This window comes from Vidua macroura, chromosome 8, assembly GCF_024509145.1.
Source record: "Vidua macroura isolate BioBank_ID:100142 chromosome 8, ASM2450914v1, whole genome shotgun sequence".
NCBI lineage: Eukaryota > Metazoa > Chordata > Aves > Passeriformes > Viduidae > Vidua > Vidua macroura.
In genome coordinates this window covers 18800908-18828479 of record NC_071578.1, presented here as the reverse complement: position 1 = coordinate 18828479, position 27572 = coordinate 18800908, and the positions used below count along the sequence as shown (strand labels likewise).

The 27572-nt window shown below is 42.9% G+C and overlaps 1 protein-coding gene across 4 annotated transcripts; it reads right to left on the bottom strand.

Moving 5' to 3' along the window:
* Positions 1–1522: 1522 nt before the first annotated feature.
* Positions 1523–27474, bottom strand: ALOX5 (arachidonate 5-lipoxygenase). 4 transcript variants are annotated; one of them, XM_053983789.1, is made up of 14 exons: positions 27325–27474; positions 23301–23499; positions 21471–21552; positions 19821–19943; positions 16439–16545; positions 14729–14901; positions 13862–14008; positions 13560–13763; positions 13249–13335; positions 11376–11554; positions 8592–8713; positions 6330–6430; positions 4289–4459; positions 1523–3026 (listed from the first exon to the last, which is right to left on the bottom strand). In XM_053983789.1, exons 1-14 carry the CDS (start codon positions 27472–27474, stop codon positions 2847–2849), a joined length of 2025 nt encoding a protein of 674 aa, XP_053839764.1. In that variant the 3' UTR covers positions 1523–2846. The 4 variants fall into 4 exon arrangements, with proteins under 4 accessions (XP_053839764.1, XP_053839765.1, XP_053839766.1 ...); XM_053983790.1 differs by having other exon boundaries at positions 11376–11467; XM_053983791.1 differs by having other exon boundaries at positions 11376–11464.
* Between the last annotated feature and the right edge of the window lie 98 nt (positions 27475–27572).

The window sequence follows — 27572 nt, the reverse complement described above, 5'->3', positions numbered from 1 at the left end:
AGGGCAGTTGCTGGTTGAAGCTTGCTACTTAGAAATACATCTTTGGGGATTTATTTTATGTTCTGCTCAACACACAACAGAGCAAGTAATTCTGAGCAACCAAGCCTGAACTTGTTGTCCCCTCTCTAGAAGGATAAAACTAGCATGCTTCAGATACACAACTTTCTCACAGTCTCTCTGTAAAGGACAAACCTTAAATCAGAGCTGATCTACTGAATTTCATTGCTCTTGTTCCATTTCCCCACATGTAAAATGGGGAGTGATGGGGAAAAGGTAGCTTACTTCATAGAGGATGACTAAGAAATATGAAGGCTTTGTTTTCAGGGCAGTGAGACTCATATTATTGCAAGGTATGTTTGGGGGTTGGGAAAGGGACAATCCTACAAAAAGTAGATTATAGAGTTAAATTCACCCTGCAAAAAGAGGAAAGCAGGTTCAGATATGCTGGCAGGACTTCCTGGAAGTAGTTCAGTCTCCCAGCCAGTTGAGAATCACTGCAAGTGATTTTCCAGCACAGGAGACTGAGTTGAAGAGTCAGGCTACATTCCCTTGATTGGCCAGTAACAACAGCCATCCAGCCAAGACACCAGCTGCTGTCAAGCCCTGGTAGAGCTGGGGCGATGCACATCCAGCTCTAATGTCTGTCACAGGCTGAGTGCACGACACACTTCAGAGAGAGCTGATACTTTCATTTCCACCCAGGAGGGGGCCTGCAAGTGGGTACTGTACCTTAGTACCATGACTTTAGGAGACAGCTCTGAGCAAGTCTGGCTAAAGACATGGGGAAGGAACCCATGGCCCATGCACAAGAAGATGATTTTCTGAGAGATGGAGACAAGCTGAAAAGGGAGCTGAGAGTGGGACAGCAACATGCATACCCAGACCCCCTGGAAGAGTAAGCACTTTACTATTTGCAGGTATCTGCTTCTTTTCTGGTCCCATTATTAGTTTTAACCTCTTTACCTCTTTCCACAGCCTTTCCTGCCATTGAATCAGATGCTAATGGCAGTTTTCAAAGCTATGCATTTAATTCCCCAAACCTCCCATCAACTGTACCTGTATCCCAGGTCCACAGGCTACAGCAGAGTGCACAGATGTGAGAGAACATCTACCAGTCTCCTTCCATATTTTGTTTTCTAAACAGATACTTGACTGTGCAAATCATTATCAAATGAAAGTTGAAGGAAGAGGACATCCTCTGTACATAGTAGAAAGAAGTTGGAGCTGACATGCTGGATATATTGCATCAGCTTGTTGCATTTAAGATGCACTTTTCTGTTTTCAAGGCAGTGGGCTCGCAAGTTGTCTCTAATTCCTTGGTCCTATTCCACGTTGCTTTACTCTGCTTCTACGCTCATCAATTCTCATGGGCTGCAGTGAGAAGATGACGCATAACTCACAAGTGTACTACTCAATAATAGGAAATGGTCTTACCTTCCACATTTTTCTCAAAGTGTTTGGTTGGGGGGGGAAAACAGGAATCAGTCTACTGTAAAGGGTCTAAAATCAGTTTCCACACCTGTTTAATATGAGAGGATGTATATTTTAGTAGTACTATTTTCCAAATCACACATGAATAATAGAAATAACTGTATTTCTCAATGACATAAGCTTCATTTCTCTACACAGCACATTTTTTTTATTCCTACAAGGTTTTTGAGACATATAGCATTAGATGCTGAATTAGGAAATAGAAATTAGATGTTCAGTTTTGTTTTATTGGCACAAGAAGCTTTCTTATCTATTGAGAAAACACACTGCATGCTGGCAGATCAAGTACAAGGAACAAATTCTCAGAAAAATAAACCCAAATTCTAATCAGCAAAACCACAGCTTAAATTTCACAAACCTCAATTTTGCTTTTTTTCAGTGACTTTCTCAACTTTTACCAGAGCCCAAGTGTTTGAACATAAACACCTCTAAACAAAACTCAGTGGTTTATAACTAAGATGGAACATGCCAGTTATGCTTAATTGGCCAAATCTAAAGATTTCTCTTAGAAGCTGTCAATTAAGCCTTTTCCACAAATTTTTCCATTATACAAAGTAGCCTCTTAATTCCCCACAAAACAGAAGAAACTGTCCACAAACCCCAGCAGCCTCAGCAATGAAGCAAACTGAGCATAAGCGCTGCTAGGTCTGTACTTGCTGACACTGCCTTAAGAGGAACATTTGTCCCTACCTGTGAATGACATCAAACTCTGCTGGCAGAGGCTAAAACAAACCTCCCTAGTTTTATGTAGAAAATACTTAGGTTTAAGTAGGTACAAAATTTTCATCTCCTATGAAATGTCATTTCACATGACCTTGGTAAGAAAGTGATAAAACCTCATCAGCTGTGTCAAGAAAATTTCCTGCTTCTACATTCATCCTGATCAGGATATTCATGATGGTAGTGAAAATACTTGACATTAATCAGATTCAAAACCATGCATAAACTTTAAATGTTTTTTTTTTTAATGTCACCAATGTCACCTATTAAAAACAGGAAGGATTTTAAAATGTGACTTGCTTATTGCTCATGATACTATTTCCACTGAGTAAGTGAATCTGTGATTACATTGTTTTGACAAGGAAAGGGAAAGATAACATGTCTATTGATTCTAAGATTAGTTTAAAAATCCTGGAAAAATAAATTTGTAGCAAATTTGACCTAGAGGGTTGTCAGTTAGATTTTGTTTGCAAGATTGGTCATAACCACATTTATTTTGAAAGTTCAAATAGACTTAAGCGAGCTCTGATGGAGTGGGTGGGTTTTTTATCCATCTCTGAAAAGCTAATTGAAGAAGCATATAACAGAAAACCATCATTAGCTTTACAGGCCTTCAAACTCTCCTGGCTATGTGCTCAAACAGCAACACTGTTGGGAATACGATCTGGGGAAAGGTAGTAATAAGGAAGCTTCTTGTTTTTGTTGCGCTCGGTGATGGTGTTGACAATCTCATCCAAATTCCTGCGGAATTTTGCCATAGCCTCTTTCACTGGCTTCTCCACGAAGTGTTCATCTGGGTACATGCCCAGAAACAGCTGATTGAAAAACACCAAGAAAACATGCTTTGAGAAAGCAAAGGCAATTAGTTTTCAATATTACACCATTTGGCAGAACACCACCCAGAGCCTCTCCTCACAAATGCTTCTATTAAAACAGTATTATCAATACTTAAGCTAGCCTACACCTTCCTCTATGGCTGGCTGCTTCTTTCCATCCCCACATCTTTCTGCTGGTTCAGGTGTCTACATGGCACTCCTTGACCTAAAGGACCTCATCCACTGAAAACCATGCACTTTTATTCAGGCCAGTGGTCAGTCAGACGAACTTCCTATGCCAGATCTCTGTATAGCCACACAAACATTTATGCTTCTAGAAAAAAGGATAGCATTAGACGGAAATTCACAGCCAGAAGTTTAAAAGGAGAATGACTACTTCATTCAGTGACAGTGGAAGATTCTGTTGACTTCAAACTGTCCTTCAGAGTTCAATATGACAGGTTAGTCATATTTGATTTAGGTTAGTCTTAGGTTTGACTTGATTAGTCATAGGTTGACTTTAGTCAGCTTGGACTCTAAGGGTGCTCTGAAAAGTGCACTGCCAATATGCACACTGGCATTGCTTTGGGCACTTTGGGAACTATTTCCCATAGTACAAGCTTCTCTGCTAGTACTGCTTTCTTCTTACAGAGAAACTGAATTTAAAATATGCTCTGTCCATCATCTTCTATTTAAGAATTTCAAAACACATTCTCCAGAGCCCTTGTGTGAAACAACCAGGTACCTACAACCTCATTTTACATGAGGGAAATGGCTACAGACCTGTAGCCATGCATGGCTTTACATGCCTGCAAAGCCTTCTGTAGGCTTGTTTTGTTTTCACTCCTCACCTGCCAGGCACAAGGCACAGCTGTAGTGCACATGGCACTGGAGCAGATTTTCCAAAGGAACAGGACATGGGGACACAGCACTGCTGTACCTTCTTCCCCAGCACTGCAGGGACAACTCCTACGCCTCTGCAGCCCTCTGTCTCCCACACCAGCATCCTTTTCAAGCAATGCCATGCTCAAGCTTTGATTATAGCTGAAACAGCCTCAGAGTAAAAATACAAGTACTTTCTCAGAGCTGGTTTGCATCTGACAGAACACAGGCAAACCCACAGCACTGACACATCTCCACAGAAAGGTGAAAATGGCCAAGTCAAGCACAGGGCAGCACTACAGTCTTCTGAGTCTGTGCAGTCTTGCCATGGCCCTCATGGTCTCACATCTCCAGCACCTAGAGCAGGGAGGTTGACTTACTTCTTTGTCCTGGAATTGGCTCAAGGCCCAGACAGCTCCAAGATGCCAACAAGATCGTCCCCTGTCTGGCAGACTCTCCACAATTTGCTCGATGGTGACTGTGCCCTTTTCTGTTGGAGGAGGGCAGCGCATTGTTGGTGGGGCATTGGGAATCCAGGAGCACCAGTCATACTGCACAACAGAGCAAGAGACCACAGTGAAAACCTGCAGTGGCTGGTGTTTAGGAACACACCAAAGAAAATCAGGAGTTTGCCAACAGGGCGTTTGCTTTTGTAATAGGAGCCCCTCAGAAAAAGAAGGTACTATGGACAGGGAAGTCCTAGAGAAGGACTGGAGGTGACAAGGAAGTCCCTACTGTTTTGCTCAGGAACTCACAAGAGGGAGACTTGGGTAATCTGAATGGGAGTATTTATTCTGCTAACCACAGGCATGTGCCACACAGCCCAAATTCAACAGACTGGCTAAGGCCTTAAATATTTTATTAAACAAAGTTCCCTTCTGATAACCTGAGGCGATTGCCTTTACTCCAGCTTCTCTTTTATGCTAAATTTCCTCCAAGAACATGCCCACAGTGAATGCCCATGTGGTCAGATATTAACAGAGATAAAGCATCAAGAAATATGGAATATGGCATGCAGATATGGCCATGGTGAGCAGCAGACTGGGAACTCATAGTCACTTCTGGCCTGGTTCAGTGCTGTGAGATGCTGATATCTCATTTTGCCTCAGATATGACCCTGAGTTTTGCCACCATCTAAGACGCTGCAGTTACCAGAACCCTTTCTTTCCCAAGCACTTTTTCATTACCTTCATCCCCATCCCCTGCTCTGCCTGAGGGGAAGTGCACAGCCACCTCCTCATCCCCCCTCAGCCCTCTCTGCCTTTTGGTTCCATGGCTGAAGATCTTTTACTGATGGGCTGCATATCCTCTGTATGCCAAATTAAGAGATGGTTTCTTGGTGGTACTTGAACAGACAGGATTTTCTGAGGGAGGCACTGGGAGTTGCCTCAATCAGTTGTAAAGACAAGTTAGAAGGGAACAGTTGCAGAGGTCCCTGGTCATGGACATGTCACAGCAGTAGTGTGAGTTCATTAGACACCAGATTCCAGACTTTCTCCAGGGCTCCTGAGCTGCAGGGGTGGACAGGAGGGTCAGCATAAAAAGTGATGTAGGGTATTTGGGAATAATTACCATAAGAAAGATGGTCTCTCTGCTTATCTCTGAGATGATATCTCAGAGACCACCTATGCCTGAAGTGAGAACATGCACCAAAAAAAAAAAAAAAAAAAAGTTCATAAAATCATAGACTATCTCAAGTTGGAAGGGACCTGTAAGGATCATCTAGTCCAGCTCCCTGATCCCTGATCCTTGCAGAACTACCTAAAACTAAACTATCAGACTAAGAGCATAATTGAAGTGCTCCTTGAATTCTGACAGGCTTGGAACTGTGACCACTTCCCTGGGGAGCCTGCTCCAGTGACTGACCACCCACTCAGTGAAAAAGCTCTGTGACTGACAAAGTGATTTGCTTCTGGCTGTTAAATCTGCTTTCCAAAATGCCTAGATGTTGAAAGAAACAGCATTTGAAAGGCAAGTTGTTACTATAGTTTCAGGGCAGATATATGTCAGTCAAGGCAGGCAGGAATAAATAACGCAGGTTTATCAGTATGTGATACATCAAACATCACAGAGGAAGCTCAAAGTTGCCACTTGGTTTGTAAACTCAAGAAATGAGCAGCAATGCCATTTAAATGTTTAAAAAATTATTCCCGTAATAAAATCAACAAAACTAAAATATATGAGTGAGAACCCCTAATCTGATCTTTGGTACATATGTAGGACTTGAAATGCCTCTCTCAGCTTCCAAATTACTTCAATTTCCACAGACTTCAGAGGGATTTGTAGATGGCTCTGCAGTTATTTTGATGAGAAAAAAAAAGTAATGTAATTCTGAACATCTACTAAAAAATGCTTCTCAGACCCTGCCCTGGTAGATGTACCTCCCAGCCCAGCCAGAACAGTCCTCCCACAAGTTCCTACCTGACCAAAATTCACAGCTGCATGTTGAGCCGATGTAGTGAACATGATCACTGTGAGATATTCTGCTAGTGTCTCTCGTGTCCTGATCATCTTAGGGAACCCTAAATGAGGGAGAAGAAAAGCTTGACCCAGCAATGAAGTAACCCTGCCACCCAGCAGTAAGCAAAAACCATGGGTTAGAGGGTCATGCAGCAGTCACTGAAGAGCAGGGCATTCTATGAGTCTTGCTGTGTGGTCTAACAGGAGCTCCTCACCTCTCTGTGCCTTGGCTGTGCAGCTGTAAAAACAGCCTTACTTCGTACAAGTCTGTGAGGCATCACCAATGTTTGCAAAGTATGTGGTGTTCCATAAGGGAAGGAAAAAGTATAATTATGCCTTTAAAAAACAGTGTCCCTGTCCTACCTACCCTGCAGCAAGGAACTCCCAGAGTCCCTAGGGCAGGGACCTCAGATGCTCCATTTTTCTTCAGTCTGCAGTGCAAGCAGGGAAGGTTCATGCCAAGGAGGAAGCAACCATGTGCTTGTATTTATAAAGGCCCGAGGTTCAGCAATCAAGTGTATTGCAAGAAAGAATGCAGGGAGAGTTTATTCGCTGAAACAGGAAGTGAGGAAATGAGAACTTCTGAAAAACAAACAGAATGAGGAACAGAAATAGTTGCATTAAGCTGTCTTTGACGGAGAATAATCACAGTTATATAAAGAAAAAACAGAATAGTCGGGGCTAGGGAAATATTTTGCAACCAAAGCAACCCCAGCCCTGTATCACTCCTATCCTCACTAAATCACAGTCCTGTGCTGTACCCCCTGTTCCAGCCCAACGTGACCACTGGTCCCAGTATGCCTACAGACAGTGGCAAGCTGCCCCTGCCCAGGCTGCCTGTGCCAGCTGCTTCATATCTCCACCACCAACCTGATGCAGAGCTCAGCCTGCAAGAGGGAAGAGGTACCTCTGGCAAGCCACCAAGCCCAAAGAGGAGAGGATACACCATCCCCTCCTGTGTCCTGCTATTCTAAGTACACTGTGCTCATCTTTAAAGGAGTTTGGCATTCTCCCAGTCACAGCAGCCCTCCCAGGGAAGAAACAGGTGCCACAGCCTCCCTCATTTAGCCTCCTCCCATTCTTTACAGACCCTGCCAAATCTCCGTCCTCTATGATACAGCCCTTGGAGCAGCAGCAGTGCAGAAAGATGCTGCAGGTCTGGTAGGTATTCCCATCTGTAGTGGCAGTCCTCCCACCAGTGGTGCTTGTAGCATCCCACCCCAGCTGGAGCCCCGGAAGGCTCAGTACTTGTCTCGTATCAAGATGCTCAGGTCAAGCATGAAGTTCTTACCAGGAGAAACAACATTTCTAAGCTTTTGCTAAGAGACAACTAGACAAATAAAAATGAACCTTTGCTTGTCCAGGCAGATAGAACCCAGGAGCCTTTTCTCCACCAGAACATAATGACTGGAAACATCACACTTCTGCCTGGACATCTGGCACTCCAGTGTGTGCATGTAACACCAGAGCCATCTGTCCTAGGCCACTGGCCAAGAGGTGTTGACAAATTTAAATCAGACAGGACAATAGGAAGAATCCTCAGCCACCTCTATAAATTCCTGAAAATCTGCTTGGAAAAAATGTGAGAAAGAGAAAGAGAAAAGCAACATTTTTAGGGAATGGCAGGGGAGTATTTACTCAGGTAGGCAAATTGAGGCATGTTATGGATGAGAGCTCCCATGGCCAAGTAATGGTTTGCAAGAAAAGAGAGGCAGTGAGAAGAGACAGATCAAAGAAAAATATTTCTTGGAAATGATCAGTATTTGTTCTTGAAGAGAGTAGAATAGTTCAATGATGACACAAATGCTGAACAAATGTGAAAGGCAGCAATATACTCCTGGGGAGGTTATTACAGGTTCTTATTTAATGTGAGGTTTGGAGGAGAGGATTCAAGGGGCCTTGCTGCTCCTTGATGCCTATCAGTCTGCCTGGTGGCTGTAACACACACAGACACACGCCCTAATGCTTAAAGCACGAGCAGACAAAATCAAAGGACCTGTCCCCTGTGTAGAGACATTACACGAGTTGCTCAAGCTCATTATGAGAATCTGTGCCAAAGGAAGGAGCTGTCTCCTGAGAGACAGCCTGAGCCAGGGTCTCACAATAAAAGCCAGCATCTTCAGCCCAAGAGGAGAGCAGGTCTCTAACTTGTGCTGTGCACTCAGCACTGCTGCCAGCAGGGACCGGACAAGCTGCAGACCCAGCTGGGCCATCAAACCTTACCTGAGGCTTTCACACCCCTCATTCCATAGACATAGATGTCTTTGACAAAGGCCTGCAGCTCCACATCCTCACACACCACCTCGTCGCTCTCATAGTAGATGTGAATTACATCCTCTGCAAAACTGCAGATAGGAACAAACAAACAAAACGAAATTAAAAGGAGAATGCAAGCCTGCCATTGCAGAAGATGATCTTCTGACCTTGCAGATGCTACATGGGGAAAGAGAAAAGGGCAAGAGAAAGTCTCAAGACCTTCCTATCTCCTTCCTACAAGCAGTGGGAATTAACATAGGCAATTTTGATTCATTTAGGACTGTAGCATCACTTCTTCCCTCAACAAATAGATCCTGGACCATACAGAAACCCCTGAAAAATCCTGTGTACTTTAATCTCTTATTTGAGGCTTTGCTCCTGCACAGACCTCTGTCATCACATCTACATCCTTTCCTCACTCCATACAGACTCCCTCTTGCATATCCACATGGCTCCCACACTGGGCAGTGGGGTTCCCAAACTGTGATACCACACTCATTGTGTGTGCGACACTCCAAAGCTGCTCCTGAATGCCAGTAGTTGACCCCTCCCATTGGATAGCCTTTTTGTGAAATACTTAAGTGGGAAACTTCTCCTGGGAAGAAGAGGTCTAGAGCTATTTCCTATGCCCACTGTTCACAGCAGACATCTTCCGTTTCAGTTCCTCTTCTCAAGAAGCCTCTTTCTGTGAAAGCTTCCCAGGCTAGCTCACCTCTGAAAGAAAGGCTCTTAAAGCACTAAGATAACAGAAGTAGTTTTGAAAGCAGTGAAAAAAGGAAATCCTGATTTCCTGAAGAACTGCAGTTCATGACTGAATGACTGGTTAAGAGAGCTGTGCTGAGATACTCTTGTTAGTTCTGCAGGTACCTTGCTAAATCTCTTGCAAAATATTTTGACAACAACCCATAGGGTGAAACACATGACTGTAGAAGCTGACTGATGGGATTAAGAATTTTTACCCAACAGAGATTTATCCCTTAAAAAATATAAATTTATACATTTTATACATTTATTGCAATTTGGAGTCTTTTACAAATCTATCAATGTTCTTATCAGCCAATCAAGAGTTGTCATTGAGGCAGACAAATAAATGAATGAACACCAAAAGTTTAAGTAATTTTAGCTTCCAGAGGAAATTAAAGGAAAAAAAAACCCAAAACTTTGCAACATGCAGAGAGAAAGCTGCTCTCCTTGACCTCTGTCTCCATGCATTTGGCACTGGTGCCAGGTGATACAGGAGGGGATCTTCCTCTCAAAAAATGGCAGTATTTCAGCCCCCTTCAATACAAATAGAAATTAGTATATGAAGTGTGGGTGAGACCTTTTGGGCTGAAGTATCTTTGGGTTGGTGTATCTACCTGCAGTTAGATCAGAAACAGGAAGAAGACTAGAGGAATTTACAAATTTGCTGTGTGAGACTCATTGTTTCTATGGAACAACCTTATCAGCTTCCTTGGGCCTAGGCCATCTACAACATGTGAAGTAATGCTGGGGATAGAAATTATTTCATCAAAATACACCCTACCCCTGCAGAGTGTAGGAGACACATGCATGACCATGGGTTCATGGGTCAGGATCTCACACACTCAGAAGGCTACTGCCACACCATTGATAAAACAAATGATTCACAGCTCTCAGCCAAGTTTGAGGCAGTGTAACATCACCCTCCACCAAGGTCAACACCCACAAACAGTCAAACTGAATTGAGCTGACTAAGTATTAGCTGGTATTTGAAAGGCATATCTCAGCCTACAAAGAAAACACAGGAAAGACAGGGAGAACAAAAAAAAAAAAAATAGACTACATGAAGAAAACAACCACAGCAAAGTTACAACTTCCTTTTCTCTCAAATGGGCACTCACAATTGCAGGAAATATTGCAAGGTAAGCCCTTGTAGAAACACAAGAGGAAACACAGGAGACAGTGATGTCCCCAGAACTTCCAACATTATCCTTGCATCATAAAACTCCTACTTTGTGTACACAAAAGATCTGATTTTTAATGATCATGCTTTTCAAAAGTCATGTGATCAGAAACAGCTGCATATTTGGTAAGCAATTTATGCCATGCAAAAATATGTTGTTTGTTAAATTAAATGCCACTGCGGAATAAAAACCATATAAATCATGTAAGGCAGTGTTTCATATCTGAAAAGAAGCCCTGATTGTGAGGTCAAGGAGCCTTGCAGTATCTCTCCTTACTCAGAATTGCTGCCCTTCTTGATTAAACTCAGACTTCAAAATTTTAAGGCATTTTAAGAAAGGTTTTGTTCCAATCAGTTTATACCTAATTTACTGAGTTTCAAAAGAGAACCATCATTGAAGTCAAGCTTATATTTTCAGTCCACAAGAACCTTGATGAGCTCACATGGCTGACTCAGAGAACTGAGTCCTCTCTTGGCTTGTGCATAGCTAAAAAAAAGGATAACTAAATTCCTTTTGCAGGCTAAATTCTGACTCACTAAATTTCTGTGAAATCCTATAGAAGAGTACATACTTGTATAGGGTCCTCTGAAATACAGAACACAAGGAAACAGCACTGAGAAAAGCAGGAATTACCAGTCTTTCAAGAGTGTGTGCTTGACTCAATATTTTTCCTCAGATGAGATATACTGGATGGAAGAGGCACTATGTGACTAACCAGCCCAGATATAGTTTACAAGATGCCATGAAGATCAAAGTGAGGAGATAAAAAATGAGGTCTGTGTCTCTGTGACTTTATTAGCCAGTATCTAGAACCATGGTCTTTTACCTCTTTATAGCCTCCCAGACCTTAATGCCATCGTCCCGGTAATAGTAGTAGGGGATATCCTCTTTGCTGTCCATTCCTTTAGCTTTGATCTCCTCAGGGAAGCAGAGGGAACTATAAGTCAGATCCTTCATTGCTTTCTGCACCATTTGTACATGTCCTCCTCCACCCGTAGCATTTGCCTGCAGGAAGAACAGCAAGATGGGAACAGTAGGAAATTATGTTCCCTTTGTACCAAGACTGGATTTACAAATTTGCAGGAGATGGGATACAGAATGTTGGTGAATCTGTTTTTCAAGAAGAAAACCACATCTCCACACAAAGTACCAAACTGCAGAGGTCTACTGGAACTGTGCATTTTGACTGTAGGGATTTCACACCTCTCCCATGAATCGCTGTTAATACCCACATTTGCACCATGGGTGCTGCTTATACTGGAATACACTAATAAAGTACAGCAATCAAAGCATGGTACTCCCTGCAGCCCTATGCTCAGTACCAGTGCATATGTGAAGGAAGGCAGCCCTGAGTGTCTTCAGAAGAAGGCTTAAGTTAAACTGCCAGTGCTGTTACAGAGTAGTTTAGGAGCAAGTTTTTAGGGATGCAAGCTACCCTTAGTCACCCTGGAAATAATGCCAGGAGATCAATCCTGCTGGGTTGCTACTAATGAGGAGAGGCCAGGGTTTCAGTATATGTTACATTTGAAAAACACAGCATGTCCACAACAGAGAGCACTGCAAAACTCTTCAGATAATCACTGTGCAAGAGTTCCCAAAAGCTGCTTTTCTAGCATATGATATAGTGTTGTAGCAGTTGTGACCTTACATTTACTATCCTCTGGCTGGTTGTTCATTTGCATTGGAAGCAACAAATTCTGGAACTCCAGACCCTTGCTGGCAGGTCTTACCCACACACTCATCCCACATACATGGGGTATGGACGTGACACTTTTGTTTAAAGGGATGCAAAGTCTCCAGAGTCAGCAGGGGAGTATAGACAACAAGGAAAGGTGTTTGGATTTAACCTCTCTATTCTGCTTGGGTGAAAAACTCTGAAGCAAGGAAGCCATTTTTGGCCTGGTGCCAGTGGTGTAACGAGGACAGAGGTGTCCTGAAATACAGGCTCCCTCTTTGAAAGGGCTTCTGAAACCTCCCCAAACTTCATAGCATGCTCCTAGTATGTTGTCACAGACACTGCTGTGTGCCAGGCTACTGCAGTTCCTAGATGTGGCATTCCATTTCTCTCAGCGAGCTTGGTGTCACCTGTGAACTTAGTGGGGATGCATGCCAGCCCTCACCCAAACCACTGATAAAGGTATGACATACAGCTACATTTCACTGGCTCAGATGAAGCTGAGATTCAGTCCTAGCACGTCTGCTGCTTATGGCAACTCAAGAAGACAGTCTGCAATCCAAACACTCTCTTTGTGGTCTTAGAAATCTGTCTTACCTACATGCCTTTCCGTGATGAAGATTTCCATTTGCAATCATAACTCCCTTTGCTCACAGATGAATAACTGAGTATTTAAAAGAAGTTGGGGGCTTAACTATGTGGATACATATGCAGGAATTTATGTGCACTCCTGTATTATAACCCAAAGGCACATCAGGAATGAGCGAGATACTGACTGACATTGGCCAGCTGTGATTTGGCTACTTAGAGGTAAAAGAGAACATCTTTAGCACAACAAGGCATCAGTTCTGTGTGCCTGTTTCTCAGGTGGCATTATTTATGTTTGCCCTTTAATAGAATGGTCAGGGAACAAGGCAATATGTGATGGTTACAGGATTTGTACATATGGAACCATGAAGAGCAAAGAACCATGAATAACAATGAACTGACATGAACAATAAAGATTCACAAGGAGTTTATCTACCTTGTCAAAAAGGCCACATTCACAGATAAGCTGTTCTCGGGCTTTGGTATTGATGGCTATTGTGAACCGCATATGTGGCACCAAGAGCTGTGGAATGAAACAAACAATGAAAGAAGGAAAATTCTCAGTTTGAATTCAACAGCAGCCAGATGTAAAGTTTGAAGCCCTGGTGGTTTAGCTGTATCTTATCTTGCAGGGCAGCCAGTTAAACTATTTCAGCTGAACCATCACCAGAACTTCCTTTTGGTTTGTCCAACCGATGTGATAACGACCCCACCCCACATACACCCTCCCTTCATGCAAGAACTAACCTTGAAGAGGGGATGTACAGCAGGCAGCTGCCGGAACATAGCTATGCTGAACACCTCTGAGACTAAGTGTGTCCGTAAGAGGTGGGTCACTGTCTGATGGATGTGGAAATCAGACGAGCGGACCCAAATTTTAGCTAGCAGCCAGTCATATGTGGCATCTGAAGGAAGGAAGATGGGGTTGTCTGGTCCAGGCTTTTGACCAAGCTGAAAGATATAAAAAGAACATGAAACCCCAAGTCCTTGATGTTTAAAATGAGACAACAAACAGTGTGACCTTCTAAAGACCCTGACAGCAAGCCCACCTGGATTGCAATGGGTACAATTTTTTTCTCCAGATTCTTATACAGCAGACAGATGGGTGCAGCCAAGTACTGTATTGTGCATGGGTCTGTTTTATTGGCATCCACATCATCAAGCAGCTCATAATCCACAATGAAAATGTTTCCTTGCTGTGGGAAAAAAAAAAAAAACAAACAACCAAAAGAAAAAAGAGACACATGATGTGTTTTAATGATATGCAAGCAGCTTGGAACAAAGGAATGGGAAGTCTTGGCCAATGACTGACATGAGCCTGGTGGTTACAAGCTACCCCTGGCCTGCCCTTGCTCATGGCAGCTCAAGAATGATACCATTGAGACAGCAAGTACCATTGCACAAACTACCTGACTTGTGTCTGGCAGTGAGCCTTTCAGCAAAGAGCATCTATGTGTTTGGTACTCATGCAGTGACACTCAGATGCAAGCAGGTTTCACCCTGCCAGCTGAAGAGAGCCCTGTGTTAATTGTACAAACAAAAGCAAGGCACCACCCTTGTCAACACTTCTTCAGCATGTCAGTGGGAAAGACCTTGCCAGGAAGGGAAGAGGCACCTTTCCCCTCTGACCCATTCAGCCAATCCCTAACCTTTCAGAGAAAACCAGTGACAAAGGACTGTTCATCTCCAGGTTACAGCTCTTCCACTGGACCTGGAGACAGGCATGGCCTGCAGCTCCAGGACAGCAGGAGAAAAGCCAAGAGGAGCACTGCCAGTCTGCAGAGACAAAGAGCTTTGCCATGACCTATCACACATCCTGAAGAAAGGAGATGTGGCTGAAGGCAGTAAGAACAGACTCTGGAGATTAGAGGATGTGAGAAGGAACAGGTGGAGCCCAGCCTGACCCAGAGCCATACCTTCACTTCCTCCTCCAGCGTCAGGTTCCTCTCCAGACTGCATTCTACCATATCCATGGTCACAGGCAGCTTCTTGGGTATCTCTGTGCATCTCCGGATCAGCACAGGATTGCATCCATTCAGGAACTGATAGCCAAACATAAAATCTTCCCTCCAGTGTTGCATCACATATTCTAAAGGAAAAACAAGCCTGCAGCATCAATATCTGTGCAGCATCAATACCTACTGCATTGTAGGATTCCTCCTTTCCTCCTCACCTTTTTGTTATAGTGCACTGCAACTTTGAATACAGAAAGCAGCAAGAAAAGGATTCAAAAAGTTACTTAAGACTTAAGAAATATCACTGAAGTAAAATGGAAAATTTAATTCTTGCTTCTCACAGTGAGAAGAATTAAACTGATGATAATTTGTTTCTCCATGTACAGAAACAATGAGGAATATTCCACTTTTATGAAGAATATTCTCCATCTGTAAACCACCTTCTCATGGTCTTCCATGAAATTTTTCAATTCCCCTCTTCAAATTCACAGGGCATGCAGTACAGAGGGATAAGTTCAAGAAAGGTGGCACAAGCAGGAGAAGGGAAATACATATCAATGTGTGTAGGGAAAGAACAGCAGTGGCTGGAGCAGTTGTTTTAGGCTAGAGCTGGGTGAGGGAAATTTGGGGGAGCGTTTGGACCCTGACTCAGTAAAACTCCTAATTTGTTGTTTTCCTTGTTTGACTTGTTTTCCCTCTAATTATTTTTCAATTGCTGATATAAACCCGATTAACATCTCAATAAAATTCTAGTTTTGGATAGTCCATCTCTTTATTATTACATATGTAATACTACTACTTTTCTATAGTTGCAGTGCTCTGTTTTGTAATGTCATGTTGTTGCTTCAGTTAATATGAAAAATCCCATTGGTGTCTTCAGGGAAAAAATGAAGGTAGTGAAGTTTTCCACTACTGGCTAGTTTTAAACAAGGCAGGATTTTTCTGAAAGCAATTCATTTTTCTATAAAGGGTAAAACTATTAAAAATGTAGGCCCCAAGAGAATGCAGTGATAATTTTAAAAAAAAGTCTCAAAACCCACAATGATTTTTCATAAAGCAGAAAAAAGTTAAGTTTATATAAAATGATATTTACATTATCTCCATCATCTGCCTAATGAGTCTGGAGCTGTATCTGAAGTATACATCAAGAAAAAAATTACTCAGCACCTTGGACAGAAACTGCATGACTGACAAATGCCTTGAACCACCTTCTCCATTATCCCTGTTTCTGCCAAGGCTTGCAAAAAAGCAAACTGAGATTTGTATTAACATAACTGAGACCAATGCTTAATATTCAAATAACACAGAATTGGAGCTTTCCTCAGGAGTATAGAAATGTCATCAATGAAATTAATTGTAGATCATATCTAATTCTTGTGTTAAAAGTACTTTAGGAAGCAATCTTATTAAATGTTACAAATTGCTGTAATTAATTTTTAATACTTCTGCCACCTTGTGTGCTTGGGTTTATACCCAAGAAAAGCATAATTACTCTTATTTCTGTGAATTGATCCCTAGGCAGCCTGAAGAAGAGTAAAACTACAGAGAATACAGTTTTTTTATTGGAGAGCAGAAGAGCAGGTCAGCCACATCCATCCTAATCAGATCATCAAACAAGACAACTAATTAGTCACTCTATGACGCAAACACAAGCAAAGCTGATAAACTCACCAGAGATTGTGTTGCTGATTCTGACAAAGATCTTCTCAAAATCTGCAAAATCACTCCAGGAGGACTGGAACATGTGCATGAAACGGTTGACATAAAGATTTTCCATCCTAAAAATGAACCAAAACAAAACATATCTGGAAAAAATAATCTCCAGCTTTCTCAATACCCATTCCTATTATTTTCAATGTTTTTATATATCTAAACACAATAAACTTTCTGTAATGGAATGTGGGATTAGTCACCCTACAGAATTAATACTGCAGGCTACACAAGGCTGAAAGACACAACAAGAGCCCAACTTCTGCTATTGCATTTACAGAACTCCATTCTAGAATTGTTGCACACATCACATGAACACAGTGGGCTGGGAGCCAGAAATGTCTGACTTTATCTGCTAATTCAGCAAATGCAGCAGAGCCAAGCAAGTTCCCTTTATATGAAATGACGAGTCCCAAATTATTGCATAAACAGCTAGACTGCTGTTACTAGATGGAAATCATTTACTTTGACTAGAAAGCAAATAATGAACTTGAAAAAGAAAGCTGGCTTCCCACTAACACCTCAAAAGCACAAATAAAAGTGCACACAGCCCATGAAGGTATGCAGGGCAGACAACATAGTAAAGAAAAGTCAGTGTTGCACAAAAGCCTCCCAAAAAGAATTTGAGGAGAATCCCAGGAGGCTCGATTTATAATCAGCAAACATATAGAAAAGACTGGATCAGAACTGGCTGGAGAGGACCAAAAGCCTGGAGAAACAGCCAGTGGCTATCAGAAGCAGGGCTCTAGACCAACATGACCCAATGCAGACAAAGGAGCTGCTTCTGCACCAAGCCCAGGTGGGGTGCATGTAGAATGGGCTGCTTCTGCTGCTGCAGATGGCAGCCAAGGGTAAGAAGTGCCTGGAGGCATGTTTGGAAGTAAAAGTCACACAACTGTCTAGGCTAGAACAGGTGATGGCCTCTCCAGAGGTCTTCTCACACCCAACAGGGACACAGAATCACTGTACAAGGATCAAAGCAAGGGTAATTGCTGAGCAGGACTTTCTGGATAGGGACCAGGTATCCGAATCACAGATGAACTTCAAGAGGCAGCATGATCATCACCAGAAAGTTAAATTACTTTTATAAACATAACTCAATAGCTTGAGAAGAGTTACTTAAGACTGACTCATTTGAGAGCTTCCACTAAAAGTCCTGCAGAACCTCTGCCCTCTTTCAGAACTACTCTAAGAAAACATTTGACATAAAAGCAGATTTGTACTGATCCTCTCCTGCCCAAGATGCTCTTCCTCCATGGGGCTACTGATCAAACCAAGCAGTAGGCACAGCACCTGGGATCTGGCCACTAACCTGCTGCAGTTTGACCTGCTGAATGCCAAGCACACATCCATGCTCAGATGTTTTGAAGATTACTTCCAAAAGGAGGATGTCCTTCACATTTCCTATCTTGGAAAAACCTTCCAAAGGTCTCAGGAAACAAAAATATGTTTTTCTCAAGAAATCAAGTACTTGGAAGTCTCTGGCACACACTAGAAACCAGAGCAAGGAAAAAAAAAGGCATAGCTGCTTGTAGAATTTAATCTGCCCAAATGCATGACTGGTCCAAAATAGCTACACAAGCCTGCATTTCTGGCACAGAATCCAGGCTGAGAGTTTCCATTTCCTAGATAGTGTAGGTCACGTCAGCACCAGACACATTCAGGATTATCTCCACCTACACACAATTAATCCTTTAACCTTATAGAGTTATCCACTGTCAAGAGCATCCAAAAACCCCACCTTGCAACAGCATAAAAAATATCTGAGACGTATCTCCCCCTAAGTTCATTTCTGCATGTCCCAAGGAAAAGGGCTTTCCCCTCCCCTCTTCCACAACTTCCTATGTCTCATATAATTCTCCCAGCTCTCACATATTCCCTTAAAAGTTCTCCTTGCCCACTGCTATACTTTGCCTTTGGATTTCCAGACACACCTCTCTGTCTTCCTTACTACTGCACTCAAACTGAAGACAAGCCCCATTTCTTCCCCCAGCTTTCTCCACTCCATTCCTGCAGTTGTTCCCAGCTCCCAGATCAGGGTAGCTAGATAAGGGCTATTAAACTCTTCTCCGAAGATTTTCACAATTCAGTTGACCAGAAACATAGGTCTAGATTTTTCAGCCAAATGTGCCAGACAAGAAGCATCGCCATCGCTTAGAAAAATCTGTTTGCGTCATACCAGTTATCCAGAATGGCTGGCTGTCAGCAACACAGTTTCAGGTTCCCATTTCATGGGGAGGGCCCCTTACAGCCAATGACAAAGATAGATGTCCCTGCACTCTGTGGAGTCACTTCCAAGTTTCACTTGGCAGCAGCTCAGGACCTCTGACAACATGCCACAGCCTGGCAGGATGGGATTGCTGGAAGGGGAACACAGCCTCCAAACTGCTTATGTCCTAATGGCAAACCTCTCATCTCTGGCATTCAGGTGCTGTTGCTCCTGCCTCACTCAGATCTATATGATGTGATGAAGGAAACAGCTGGTTTGCACTGGCTAACACCATGCTGATTTGACTCTGTGTTGGTAGTGGAATTCAGCTGCATAAATGAATAAATAAAATACCCAGAATGCTCTGACATGTAAGGACCAGTCTTGTCTCATTCCACCACCTGATAGTACGGTGGGATGTCTGAGACAGTGTCATATGACCTGGGCATTTGAGACAGCACAGAAGGAGACTCACGGGTCAGAGAGGTCCCATCTGCCTCATCGATACTGTGCTATTCCAGAGCTCTGCAGGATTGATTATTCAGGCTCATCCAATGGCCATCCAATGTTTTCCTTAATGACATGATATGTGCAAGTGGGTGGACAGCAACTTGGCTGCCCCAAGCAGATTACACTCAGGTGTGGATAACTGATGAGCTGCTCAGAAGAGATTTTCTCCAGCAGGATGTCAAGGGTGCATTGATAATAATCTTCTTTGTGTATGCCACCAGAAGATTCAATTATCACCAACAGTCAGAGGAGAAAGGTATCTCCAGGGGGTAATGCTGAGAACTGAGTGAAAAGCTCAAAGTCCCAGGTGCCTGTAGTCCTGCTGATGCTTTCCACCAGTGTTCACCACTGTCTGCAGTGTCTCCATCTGCCTACAGCCAAAACCATGGCTAACAAGAATGCAGAGGCTCAGTCAGTTCCCAGTGTGAAAAACTTAAATATTGATAACAAAAAATAAAATAACAAATCCATTAAATTCCTACTTTAGTACTTTGATTGGCTGCTGATCCAGCATTTGGAGAAAATAATCAGATTCTGAGATTCAGTGAAACCTAAAAGGTGGTCAGATCCTTATCCTGCCCCTAAAGAGATTCTGCAAACTCCTGAAGTTCCACAAACACTTACGCTTTCGTGTAGTTCAGAATGAAGTCAATTCCCTTCTCATTGTCAAACTGGATGTCACGAGGCAGTTCACTGTGAGAATGGGCATCGATGCTCAGGGGAAAGCCTGGATGCCACTCTTTCCAGCTGAGAAAATAAGAGAGGTTTGATTAACCATAAAACCTTATCAGCATAGGAGCTGTGTCCTTACCTCTAATGTTTTGGTGGCTCGCTTCTATAAAAGAATTTTGTGTCAGACTCACTCAGGCTAAAATAAGTGATTTACACCACATCAATACCTACCAGTACCCCACAGAATCCTGAAGCAGACTGGAAGGCATCTACTTGGCCACCTACCTTCACAAAGCTTGAAGTCACTTAATATCCACACACTTGTCACATTTGGTTGAAACTGGCAGTGGCTTCAAATGTATGCTCATTCTTGGGACTACACTTCTACAGAACTGAGATACAGCAGCTAAAGCTACTCGGACATAGATTTTGATTCCTTCAAAAGGCACTCTCCAGGAGTCTTGATTCAACTGTTCAACCTCCTAATGGTCATGACACACATTCTTTGCCCCATTTTTATTTCAAAACAAAAGAAGGTGAATTGTAAAGAATACTGTTTCAATGGTATTTCCAAACTGCCTGCCACACACAGACTGCACTGTGTATTATCAGCTATGCATCAGAATTTTAAGTAGCTATTTCCCTGAAATTACAAATGGTTTTGCCTTCCTTCTTGCATGTGTAAATAAAATTTTGTGGCACACCTCTTTTTGAACCATATTTTCCTCTGCTCTATTTCCTGTAATTTGTAGGGACCAGCCTTTCTTGTTCAAATGAAATAAACAACACATACACCAAGCCTCAATCCATCAATTCTGAATAGACCCTTTGCCCTGACCCCTACTCTCCCAATAAAGAGATACAAGTGCAAGAAACTTTTGTTATTTTAACAGAGCATGTCTCTAGCAAAACACAATGTCTAATGCCTTCTGGAGCTACCCTCTGAGAAAAGACAGAATTTTCTCATCATGACACTGACTAGGAAAAAAAGTCTATGGCAGCATAATATATATGTGATATACATGTATAATATATATGTGTGCGTACATATATATATGTGAAACATATATGTATAATATACATATGTGAGATTTTTATATATCACAACTGTGTTCTATCACATTCCAGTTCACTCAAACAGGGCCAGGTTTTCACTGTACCCTGGTGCAGGAAACAACTCAAGCTAGCTTGGTGCAACAGCCAAAAAGCTCCAGGAAAAGCTGACATGTTCAGATCATGTTCTAAAACTGTAGTACTGCTTGCAATAGGCAAATGAAATATGCCTTCAAATCTTCCTTGAAGATTTTCCTTGAAAGCACAACGGTGTGCTAGAGGGCCCACACAGAGGCTGTTTCACTGGAATCCCACGGAAGTCTCACAGATAGGCTTATCTGAGGTACAAGTATCCATAACGCCACTTGCATTGGGATGATCATCCCTTTACAATGAATTCCATCTAAGTAAAAACCAGGTATGGCCAGCATGGTAACTTAGGCTCTCTCTTACCCAGCAGTTGAGTAATTAGAGGCACGTGGTAATGTGAATATACTCTGTCAAACTCTGACCTGCTGAGGACAGGCCCTGGAGCAGTGGGAAACTCACCGGTACATTTTCTGACGGGATTCGAGCTCTTTGCGTCTGTGCTGCTTGAGAATCTGAGTCTTGTCATCTCGGGGGAGCTTTGCTGTTAACAGGGAAGAGACACAGGGTTATGAGGTTCCTCTACCTATCACCGGCCAGGTGTTGAGAAGGACAGCGAAGTTTTTAAACCTTCAAACTTCTGATCTATACCTTTACAAAGTTTCTGTGGGAAATGCTTACATGATCCAGTTTAGTTCTTTTGAGTAGGCATACAGGTCCTTAGAGAATCCGTGGAAGAAGATAAGCTCCTGACTTGGTACTTCCAAGGGAAAATTAGCTTAAACTAGGAATATCTGTCTCAACTGTATATAAACCTTGGATTTCTAATGTAGAAATTTGCAGTACATATCTAGTGTTAAATAGTCTGAAGAGAGTCTTGGGAACTAATTTTACAGTTCTGTATCTAGGGGAATTTCCATCAATAAGAGAAACCACAACATTATTCCAGCTCATCTTCTCTGCTAAAAGACATGTGCAGGAAACATCTCCAGGTTTCTCCCCTTGAGCAATGCTCTCCCCTGTCAGCTTGGGGCAATAATCACATCTTCCACTCATGAGAATAGAAAGAAAAAACAATGAGACTTCAGTTCCAGACATTTTGCTTTTCTGACCATGAATTCAATATAACATTAAATAACACAGGGACTTCCTTAGTGATCAGAGAAAGGGCAAGGTACGAGACTCACTTTACATACACAAATGTGGAGGCAGATAAAACCAGTAGAAGTTTCATGACAAAAGCTGTTTGTGTTTGGGGGCTGGAAATATCAGAGGTAATACAGCTGATAACATACATGGCTAATGGTTTCCAGGTGGTTGTGTCCAAGTTACCAAGGAAGTTTCACTTGCTCTTGTTCTTTACCTCACCGTACTCTGAAAGCCACACAAAGCTGCCTTCCATGGAAGTGGTACAGTTGTTATAAAACAAATTATGAAAAATGGAAAGACCAAAAATAAACTGACACATAGTTCTCATTATAGGACAAAAGACTTCAAACACAAAATGCCCCAGCCAGGAGTGGCCAAAAATGTACGGGGAATATAAACATTTATTTACTACCACCTCACACTTGTTTCAGCTCTTTTCAAGCACTCATGCTGCAGAACACAACAGCAGCCAACCTACCCCAGGTACCAGAGAGAGGAACAAGCAAACATCAGTGACAAATGTCTGACCAAATGCCTGGTCATGGCAAGTAAGTGGCAGAGACACTTAAAAACACCTCTCTCAGTTGGTCACCATTACTTGAAGCAGTCAAATCCATCACCCTGCCTTGTCCTGCACTTAACAGCATGCAAAGAGAATGAATGAAAAGTAAGTTGCTGTTTCAGTTTGCACCTGCTGAGCAATTTTGGGATTTTATTTCATTCTCATGAAAACAAGACAATTTACAGGGAATTAATCATGGGCAACTTGGGAGCTTAGAATGAAACAAACAGGGAACACTAATTCTAATTAGATCAAAAGGGCTTCCAGCAATGGGGATGTGGAGTAGTCAAAAATTTGGCACTAGGGTCAACCTTCAAATTCAAGACCAGTGTAACAAGCCAGCGTTAGGACTCTTCCTTGTATGTGCTTCCCAAAACATCCAACCCAACTGCCAGTGCCTAGCCCAACAAGCTGCTCAGAAAGTATTCCTAGTAGGGAAAGCCCACTCTCTAGGATGCAGCAGGGGACTGGCAGAGGGTCTTCATCAGAGGGAGAAGACTGGGGGTATGTGGAGAAATGGGAAGGAGAGATGGAGGAATTCCAGGTGTTCTGCAGGAAATCTGGTTTCTAATAGTGCTCACCTCTTCCATCTCGAAGGACAACCTCCTTTTCATCTGTAATCCAGCGGTAACATGGGAACTCCAAGTAGTCACCCACTGGTGTTTTAACAGTGATATACTTAAGGTACCAGTCATCGTGGTACCAATATTTTCGTTTCTCAATTTTTATTAGCTGAATTTCTCCAAGGTCTTCTTCCACAGTCACATCATAGGAATCAACCTGCAGAGCAGAATACAGCCAGTGATCCACTGCATATGCAGAAAGCACCACCAGCACTACCCAGATATACCTAGTCTGTCCTCACACAGCTTTCCAGCTTCTTGTGGGTGAAGAAAGGAAGTCCTGTTATTGGTGCAACAGAAAGATGAAAAAAAAGAACAAACAATAACATGCAAAACACTCCAGAAGTGGAGAAACATTTCTGGATGCAACCTAAAAACAGTATTACTCCTTGAAATGTATGCAAGTCTTAGAAAAACATGCAGGCCAATGAAACCATTCACTACTCTCCTAGCAAGAGCTGAAGGAGGTACTACTAGGGCACATCTACTCGTGCAACTGGAGTGGAAAGATGTTAAAGACATTAGAACATTGGACTGTGAATTTAAAAACCTTTGTGTGTTAGTTATGTTTGCTTCAGAATAAGGACAGTATCCAGATCACCTAAATCCACTTCATCTTTTGCTTCCTGGTCTTCTTTTCTCCCTTTTTAAAATGAGGACAATGGTACATTTTCTGTTTGTACAGCTAAAATTTGGACAATTATACATTTTATGTTTGTAAGACTCAGATGTACAAAGGAATTTAAGTACAATGTCACACCCAGAGATATGTACACATAAGATTTAAATTAAAGAGCAATATGAATCGGATCCAAGGAGTTGATAGAAATGTCACATTGACAGCCAACTTTCAAAAGAAACTCATTCCTCTGGTGACAGCCCACTTGCCTATATTACAAGAGCCCTAAAGTAGTTACTGTTGATGTAATGCAAGAAGGACATTAACCTAAATGATCCTGGAAGTTTTAAATCTTTTTATGACCATCACAGTTCCAATTTTAATGGCAGTTCTGAAAGGGAGGACTCCCTCCTGGTACCTCACACAGCTTCTGCTGCCTCCAAGGCAGCACTACCATGGGCTCACCTCAGATGACAATTTTGCTAATACAGTGAAGGTGTGTCAGGTTACAGAGAATGTACAAGGTGCAGGTAAGAACTGACACTTGGTTGCTCAAGGTTTCTATGACATTTGTTGTATGAAGTCCCTTAATAAACATCAGGGTGGCTGTATGGTGAACCAGAGATACAAGGAGCTTTTATACAGTTTGAGGGCAGAGTGAGAGAGCAGAAGTAATGAAGACTATTGGACTGTCCAAACTCCTGTACCATGCTGTTCAAGCAATTTAATCTCATGCAAAACCTGAGTCTCTTTTTGAGGAGAGAGTCCTACTGACCATTCTTATATTGGAAAAAGGATGGCACAGACAACTCCTCTTTCTATAAGCATAAAGCTCTAAGTGTAAAGAGCTGTATTTCCTTTCTGGAAATACATGTTAGTATTTTTCTTTCAACAAAAGCAAAAAAACAGATGAAAGTGGAACAGGAAAGAAAGAGAGAACTGAGGGACACCATAAACTCTGAAATCACTCAGCACCAGAGGAATTTACTCAAAAGACACTATGCAAAGAAAAGAAACTATGACTTTCAACATTGCCTGTGTCCAGGGCTTGAAGTAAGTCAGAAAAACTACAACTGAGCTACCATTGTGCAAATTCCTTCAGGGTTTTCAACATATTTTTCCCTCAGTCAACATTTGCCATGCAAATCTCCTACTCAGATCTGGCCCAGGCTCTCTTTAATCACATCTAGTAATATGCCAAATTTGCAATAATGCAAATGAAGACATCATGAGGATAATGTAACTACAGAGCCTGGCCCAACATTTAGGGAAAAAAAACCCAAACCTGGAAAGTAGACAACAACTTACAAAATAATGTTGCAAAATTCTGCTCATCCACTAAAAACTGATACTTGTTTTAGAAAAGGATTAACAATTGAATTGCTTTGCAGAAAAAAAAAATATAAAGATGGTATTGAAAGAAACACTAAAGGCAGAACTGTGAAAACAATTGCTACATTTTGCAAACCAACCAAACTCAAAGTCTTCTGGCCTTCTTCAGTTTTAGTTTCTGGTTCCGTACTGGTATTCTTCTTTTCTTTTCTTTCCTTCTTTCCCTTGTACAACATATTATTAAGACCCAGTGGTTTGGGCACGATGTAACCTGAACAGGCGCCTGGCAAAACATGCTGCATTCCCCAAGAAAACATCCTCAAAACCAAAACCAAAACGTAGCACATTGTACTGCAAGTGTCCAGTGAGCCAGATACTTTACAGAGCACAGACTTACTCTGATGGTCCACAATAAATACATACTGAAAAACTGACTGCTACTAACACCACGCTCTCTCTTTGTTGCTCCCTCACCTAGTGGATATATCTCTGCTCCTGCTGGATCTGGTCCCACAGCAGCTCCCCAGTTGCTGCTGGGCAGACACTGAATGCTCCCATCATGACATTTTCTCCCTGTGACAGGATCCAGCCCAACTGAATGCTCAGAGTACTGCCAGGCTCTCCATCAGAGCCCCCTGAAACCCTCTTTTGCAGCCCAGGAATAAGAGCAAACTGCCTGGTCAGTAAAACCCTGGTGGTGATCTCCTCAGGTGGGCAGGGCTCAGCCCTCCTGGGAGAGCACCCTAAACCCGAAGTTTGCAGGACAGTCTGAGGTCTCCTTCAACCTCTCTTGCTAATGTTGTTCAGTTTTGCCTAAAGTATGTGACTAATCAGCATATAAGAGAGAAAAAATGACTGGATGCCCACTGGGGAGATTCAGGTAACAAGGTCTTAAGCTAATGAATGTTTAATCGTGAAAGAAAATTAACTTCAGTAGCAGTGGCTGGTAAATATCTGGGGGACCACAACCACACATACCATCAACACCTCCTCAAAATGCTGACTTCTGTTAAGTGTGTCCATGATGTTTAACACAGAAGAGACCGTGGACCTAATTCAGGCTGCAAACCACGTGGTTGAAAAAACACACCTCAAGGCAAAGCAGAACCATGACACTGAAGAGTCACTTGTACATGTGGTGGGAGGTCTAACTTCCAAACTTCTGAATATTTTTTTAAAACTTTCAAAATTGTTTCTATCTCATCAGACCTTCTAGAAACTGTGAATTTTGTTTCCAGGTAAAATACACATTTTGGAAAGGGGGGGGAATAAAAACGTCTATTATTTCCAGAGCGGACAATAAGCAAATAAATAAATGCCATTCTAAACCAGTGCTCAGAGTACAAGCAATTACATTTGGATAGTCAAAACACGGTGACAGGACCACAGAGAGGACAGGGCACAGCTAACAGCAGAAATCTGGGCTAAGAAGAAGAGCACAGCTGACAGCCCAGCCACAACTTCATTCTCACACAGTCATGCTGTTTTTCAGTTTTCATTGATGTCGCCCTACACATTTCTCTTGGCACGCATTGTAATTCCCCCTAGATGCTCTTACCTCTTTGTTTAATTCTTTGGAGATAATAGAACTCTGACTATTAGTAAATATTTAACCTAAACATCACCTATGAACAGGAAACGCTTTTTTTTTTTTTTTTTTTTTTTTTTTAGTATTTGTAAAGAAAGTGTGAGGACATCTGAAAGCCCATTGCAAGTCAGAACCAAAGAGCCCCATCTTTCCCAAGGTCTGACTGACCGCAGCCAGGGCTAACTCCTAGGGCAGGGATGCGGATGACGGGCGGCCGGGAAGGGCAGCGGGTACCTCAGTCTCGGTGTCCCGCTCCGGGCATCGGCACACGGAGACAGGAGCTTAAAGAAAGTCCGGTCCTGCCCAGCCCCTCGCGGCGCCGGACAGGGGTTGGCCGAGGTGCCGCTGCTGCTCCACGGTGCGCGCACGGCGGGCCGGGCACCGCGGGGCACAGAGGCGGCGGGGGCTGCGCGGTGCGCGCCCGGCAGCGCCCCGGGACTCACCGCGCCGCGCTCGAAGTCGTTGTAGAAGGGCTTGTCCAGGAGGTGCCTCTCGCTGCAGCCGTCCGTGCCCTGCAGGGTCAGGTACACGTAGTCGTCGGTGCCCGCGAACCACTGACTGCCCGTGGCCACCGTGACGGTGTAGGACGGCATGGTCCCCGCGGCTCGGCTCGGCTCGGCTCGGCACGGCCCCACCGCAGCTGCTGAGCCGCGCTCCTGCCTTCGCCCGGACCCTGCCCAGCGCCGCCGCC

Bases quoted from the DNA above. Each gene is read 5' to 3' on its own strand.
- ALOX5 (XM_053983789.1), bottom strand. From the start codon at position 27,474: ATGCCGTCCTACACCGTCACGGTGGCCACGGGCAGTCAGTGGTTCGCG. The intron at 19,944-21,470 runs GTGAGTTTCCCA...TTATTTTCTCAG, and splicing joins TCCCGTCAGAAAATGTACCG to CTGGAAAGAGTGGCATCCAG. The intron at 14,009-14,728 runs GTATGGCTCTGG...TTTTTCCCACAG, and splicing joins CGCTGGAGGAGGAAGTGAAG to CAAGGAAACATTTTCATTGT.